We start from the raw sequence: 6,000 nt of genomic DNA, 5'->3' as shown, positions 1-6,000 counted from the left end.
GAAACTTCACAGAATATGTACGCATATATAAAATCTTAAGCATTGCAAACCAGATTTAAAAAGAAAATGATTATTTCCTATATTGAAACAAAGACTGAGTAAAACAGAAATGAAGATTTTATGTATAATATTTATTTCTAGCCTTAATGCTAAAGTTATATTTAAACATACACACAAAACAGCAACAGTAAAAGCGACCGAGCAAACGAACAAATGACAGAATGGATAATATTTTTATTTCTTCCGTTTTTACTGTAATTTTATCCTTGCTTCAGAAACGCTTACATTTTAGATAATTATCAAAATTGAACAGCAGAGGGCAGAAAATAGCAAACTGTTTCTTTGAGCACGCTTTTATATTCAATTGTATTCCTGGTAGTTTTGAAAATTTCAAATTTGATTTTATTACTGATCAATTTGAGGTATTTTCTTGAAACAGAGTTTCTAAGTATTAAAAATAAATTGCAGTATTTTTCATTTATTTGCATAACCACTTCCTTCAGCCAATTTAAATTTATCACATTGATACTGACAGTATTCTATGCCTGAAAAATGTTATGTAATAAATGTTATAGTGAATTTGAAAAAGTTCCATGAATGATAATATAAGTACAGTGATGCTAATACTGCAGGAGATGTATCTATATATGATGCCACACGTACATGCCTTGTGAAAGGCACATTAACAGAAAAACAGTTGAATTACAAGGCATGCCTACTAAAATTATTTCCATTTTATACATGAATTATAATTGGTCACTAAACAGTAATACTTGCCTTGAGTTATTACATATGATTTACTAGGAAAGGTGCTTCTATGATTCAGCAAATTCTTATTTTATATTGTTTGTTTTTATAGAATGTAATTCAGTCCATTTTGAGTCCATCTTTTCGCCTGACTTTAAAATAGATTAAGATGAAAATAGTTTTTAAAAAGTCCTCTTTAAAATAAAAATTAATTTACATTGACCCATACTTCAACCATGACCAATTATCCACATTTAACTTTCTCTCTCTCTCTCTTCTTTCATTCCTAGTTACTTGGCATGAAGTTGAAGTTTTTCTTGTGGAAAAAAATTGAATGAAGAAAAAATATGGCTGAAAAAAGTATTTTTTATTTTGCCCTGAGCTGTTATTCATTCTTTTACCCATTAAAAATATTTTAGAGAATAATTCAAATCATTTTGGTGTCTTCCATCACAACTAGTGATTGAATAGATAAGATGTATTTAATTATTGTTTATATTGTAAACTTGGATATATATTTATTTATGTCCTCCTTACCATTTTTATTCTTTTTAAATTTTTTAAAAGGCTAAATGCATTTTGACTCACAACACCTGTTATATGCAGAGAAGTGTTTATTAACGGACTAAAATAAATTCTCGGTGACAAAATTGGGAGGTATTTTTACCTGTGGTATAAAAAAACTTGATAATTGATTATGGATATTTTTACTTCCTGGCTTAGGAAAACATACCGAAAATCAAAAACAGGGAAAGACCATGATCTGAAATCAGGATTACAGGATTAGAGAGCCATAGAGGCCGCTTTGCTCATCTTTCTCGTTTTTTTAAAAAAATTGAGGCCCAAAGTGATTAAGGGTCAAGTATGAGACCCTACAAGGTCAACAAGGAGGCTGTACGAATGATACTCATGGGACGAGTGCCCAGGATAGCAGCACGATAGACTAACTCTTGGCGTTCTGACATATTACCAGGCTACGCCTTCCGTATCGTGGGCTCCGATCTCCCGCCTTCTGGAAACAGTCACTTGTACTCAGTCGTCCTTGATTTCTTCATTTAAACCGCAAAAGCCATAGACGGAGTGAGGAATTTCTGCCACAGCAGGTCCCAGGCATCAGTTTGGCAGGCAGTGTGAGGCCCGTAAGTTCCCACACTTAAGTCCAGGCTTCCATCCTGCCCACCATGCCCCTCCCCACAAACTTCTAATCCCTTGCGTCATCTTTCTTCTCCAGTGGTCTCCAGTTCGCGGGTTCAAAGGGGTGAGAGCTTAGTTTACTTTCTTTGGCCGGTGATATTTTCAAAACTCACGACCAAAACGCGATGCAGCAGCCGGTTTCTAACTCAGTCTCTGGGAAAGGGTGTGCAGCTCAGCGGCCTTTCCAGACTTGCTTCATCTTTTAATTTCTTTATCCTACGAAGCTTTCCTTGAAACGGAGTCGTCTGCTTTCAAGCTGTGTAAAGACATACTTCTACGGAGCCAAGACTACACATGTCTCTACGACGGGGTTGGGGGGGAAGGGGGGGAAGTCTGCAGTGAAAGCTGCGAGAGGGACCCGCACGCAGCAGGCTGGGCACAGCGTAAAGATGGGATTTCCATGCAAAGTATTTCAAAGGTTCAGTCTCGATCTTCTCCTGTGCGGCTTTGGCCTTTAAAGATAGACCTCGGGGTTTTCCCTGGATCCTGGCTACCTCCCATTTAGCTAAAGTTGACAGTTTTGGAACCCCTCCTCATGGGTGTTTTGTTTGCTCGCTTGCTTTCCTGGTGGATCAGGTGCGGTGGCAGGCAGCGTTTCCCTATTGCTAGGAGGGTTTTACAGGCTCTGGAAGATAAAAATCAGAATTGCTTGTATCGTACGGCAGCAGGGCCTGGTGAGAGAACACTTCACCGCCAGCAGCACAGTGCCACTCGGCTTCGCACGGCAGCCGGAAACGGGCTTTGCCGCGTCCGGTCCGTGCTGGAGCAGCTCGCGGCGCCGCAGCTGCCGCGGCGGCACAAAGGTAGCGCCGCGCCGCGCCGCGCAGGCGGGAGCGGGGGCGCTGTCCGCGGTGCTGAAAGGCGAGCGCCGGTGGGCGCGACAGCTCGCGAGACCCGAGGTCTCGCCCGGGGGCCGCGGCACCCCGGCTCCGAGCCGCGCTCCCAGCCCCGCGCGCGCGACGCCGTGGCGCGCGGGGCGCGCGGGGGGAGGGGCGCCCGGGCAGCCCGCCCGCCCGCCGCGACTCGCGCACGCGCGCCGGACCCGTCTCTGAGACTCGCGTGCGTGCGTGTGTGTGTGTGTGTGTGCGCGTGTGCGCGTGTGTGCGTGTGTGTGTGTGCGCGCGCGCGCGCGTGTGAGAGCGGGGAGAGGGAGAAGCGCGCGAGGGTGAGTGTGTGAGTGCATGGGAGGGTGCTGAGTGTGCCGAGGCGCTGGGACCACAGCGGCAGCCTGCTGGAAGCTGCATCCAGCCAGTCTCCGGACTTCGCGAGCGGGGACCGGGCGCAGGGCGGCAGCCACCCGCAGGACCTTGGAAATAGGGATTCCTCTGCCACCACGTCGGGTTTCTAGCAGCTCGGTGCTACATTGCTGTCTCAAAATGCAGAGGATCTAATTTGCCGAGGAGAACGGCCAAAGAAGGAAGAGGAGGAAAAGGGGGGAAAAAAGGGTATTTTGTGGATGCTCTACTTTTCTTGGAAATGCAAAAGATTATGCATATATCTGTCCTCCTTTCTCCTGTTTTGTGGGGACTGATTTTTGGTGTCTCTTCTAACAGCATACAGATAGGTAGGTACCCTTTGTGCTCTGCTTTTGAATTGTGCATAATTTGGTGGTAATCTTTGTTCACGGTGGACAAATTAATTCATGTCATGTAGACTTATGTCATACCTTGACTGCATTCCAGATTTAAACTGCCTGGAATATATATGTTTTTCTTAAGATGAGGCAAGGGCAGAAGACTATGCCTCTGATACAAGAGAGGGAAAGGGCTTCTCATTAATGACCCCCAGATTTTTATTCCTTCTGCCGTCACAGCATCTTCCGGTTTGTTCAGGTTCTGTAGGGGTTCTGAACGCACAGCTTGTGATCACTAGGGAGGGAGGATGTTTCTGGCCACCCACCTTGTCCTCGGGCCCCCCTGTGCCTTGACCCTCGGCCTAGGATGCTGCCGCCCCCCCCGCACACGCACACGCACACACACACACCGGCTCCCGGGTCCGTGGATGTGTTTATTCGGCCTGCTAGTGTGAACGAGGGGCTCCGGGGCAGTCGGGCGCTAGCGGGCTCCCCTGCTTTCCGCCGGGCGCTGACACTGTCCTCCCGCTTGGTGTTTGTTCTTTGCAGGGGGGCTGTTTCCCAGGGGCGCCGATCAGGAATACAGTGCATTTCGGGTAGGGATGGTTCAGTTCTCCACTTCGGAGTTCAGACTGACACCCCACATCGACAATTTGGAGGTAGCCAACAGCTTCGCAGTCACCAATGCTTGTGAGTAAGGAATATTTATGTCCTTTCGGGGGGCCGCACGCGGAAAGCGGGCTGGTGTGTGTGTCTGTTCCTGCGTGTCCGTGTCGGGGCGCAGTGACTGCACGCGCGCGTGCGTGTGGCAGCGTCGGGGGAAGGTGTAGGCGATCGCGCGGACGCCCGCTGGCTGGGGCCTGGGGGGCGGTGAAGAGCCAGCGAAAGGCGGCGGGGAGTGTGCGCTCTGGGGCTCGGGTGGGGTGGGTGTCGGAGGTGAGGGGACGCCCTTGGGTGCAGGGCTACCGGCGTAGCTGGAGTCTTCAAGGCGAGCCCTTCACCCCTATGCCCCGCGAGCACGCGGTGCCCCGGGGCGCGCCGTCGGGCTGCTGGGTAGACGCCACGGCCCCGGGTTGAAATCTGCAGGCCCCGCTCGGGGTCCCCGTGCGGACCCCGTGAGCCTGTATGCTCCCCCGAGACGGGACACGTTGTCACAGCGGTCCCGCAGTGCGCTCGGCACCCGAGGCCCCCCGAGGGGCGCGGCGCGGCTGACGCAGGCCGGGGATCGCGGCCCCGGGAGCTGCGGCCCGAGCGCAGCGGCGAGCGTGCCCGGGGCGCCGCGGGCCCTCGCCGGCCGGGGCGCTGGTTCGCAGGTCGCGGGGCTCCCGCCGAGGCAGCGGGAGGAGGAGGACCCGAAAGCGGCGGGATGCGCCGAGTTCGGAAGGTGGAGAAGCCGCCGACCAGCCATTTTAGTCTTCGCAGCCGTCCTGCTAGTCCCGGCGCGGAGCGCGGTGTCCGGGGACCGGCCGCGGAGCTCCATCCAGGCCTCAGAGTGCTGGGACCCAAGCAATTAAGTCCCCGCGCGGTTCCGTGGGAAGGCTGGCGGGCCCGAGTCCAGGCGCGGCCGCCCTCGGACCCCCTGCCCTCTGCCAGCGGCTGGCATCCTTTCCTGCCGGCTGGGTTGCGGGGACTCTTTTCGGACTTGACGTTCTCAGTGTTTACTGCACAGTTGACAGTCTCGCGGGGGGACTTGCAGATGGCTCCCCTCCCACTCTGGCTACTTGCAAAGGAGCCCGCGGAACATGACCGCAGAGAAAGGCCGACCGCGGAGTCCCCACGGTAGACAGGCAGCTGGTGGCCGTCCCGCTGCTCTGTGATAAGCCTTAATCGTAGAGCCCATGGGTTAGCTTGACTGTAGCGTCAGAAACAGCATCCGCTCGGTTTGAAGCTCCCGTCCACCGAATGAATGAAGGAACGAAACCACCGGCTTTGACCGATAGAGCAGGGGTCGTCATCACGGTCCTGTTAGATGCTTAGAAGTCAACTGTTTATGAAAACCTGTTTAAGAGGATTTCAGTGTTGTGTGTTTTCTTCAGATGTTGGTTCTAAGTGAGAAAAGCAACTGGGCATGGTGGGGAGGAGAGAGAGAGAAAGAGGGAGAGGGAAAGAGGGAGAGAGGGAAAGAGAGAGAGAGAGGCTTAAGTGGATTTGCAGTTAAAAAAAAACTCCATAGAAGAATATAATAATATATATCTTGGAAAATTTATATATATATATGTATGTATACAAAGAAACTGGCTGTAGTTTAAGTTTTGAAGGTTTTTTATGCTTGACCTGTTTACCTATCAGATTTTGATTATTCATTTTATTTGATATTAGGTTTCCATTTTTTTCCCCTGAATTGTGAGTTTGACACACAATTGTGCTAAGTATCTGACTGTATGTAATTGTATACTAGTGTGAAAATGCTGTGGAAAGTAATGAACCTAAGGCAAGACTATGATTATTGGAAGGATCTAGATTTTTAAAACAAGGTGAAAAGAATT

General features: G+C 50.0%; 1 protein-coding gene across 1 annotated transcript in view; it reads left to right on the top strand.

Annotated features, from left to right (window-relative positions):
* The first annotated feature begins 3,162 nt into the window (after positions 1-3,162).
* Positions 3,163-6,000, top strand: part of GRIA2 (glutamate ionotropic receptor AMPA type subunit 2) — a 143,652-nt gene continuing 140,814 nt past the window's right edge. The window contains exons 1-2 of the mRNA XM_073805621.1: positions 3,163-3,505; positions 4,064-4,204. Of these exons, the coding sequence (XP_073661722.1) occupies positions 3,418-3,505; positions 4,064-4,204 (229 nt within the window). The 5' untranslated portion in view covers positions 3,163-3,417. The remainder of the gene's footprint in view (positions 3,506-4,063; positions 4,205-6,000) is intronic.

Source organism: Tursiops truncatus, chromosome 5 (genome assembly GCF_011762595.2).
Source record: "Tursiops truncatus isolate mTurTru1 chromosome 5, mTurTru1.mat.Y, whole genome shotgun sequence".
NCBI lineage: Eukaryota > Metazoa > Chordata > Mammalia > Artiodactyla > Delphinidae > Tursiops > Tursiops truncatus.
This window is presented reverse-complemented; position numbering and strand designations above follow the sequence as displayed.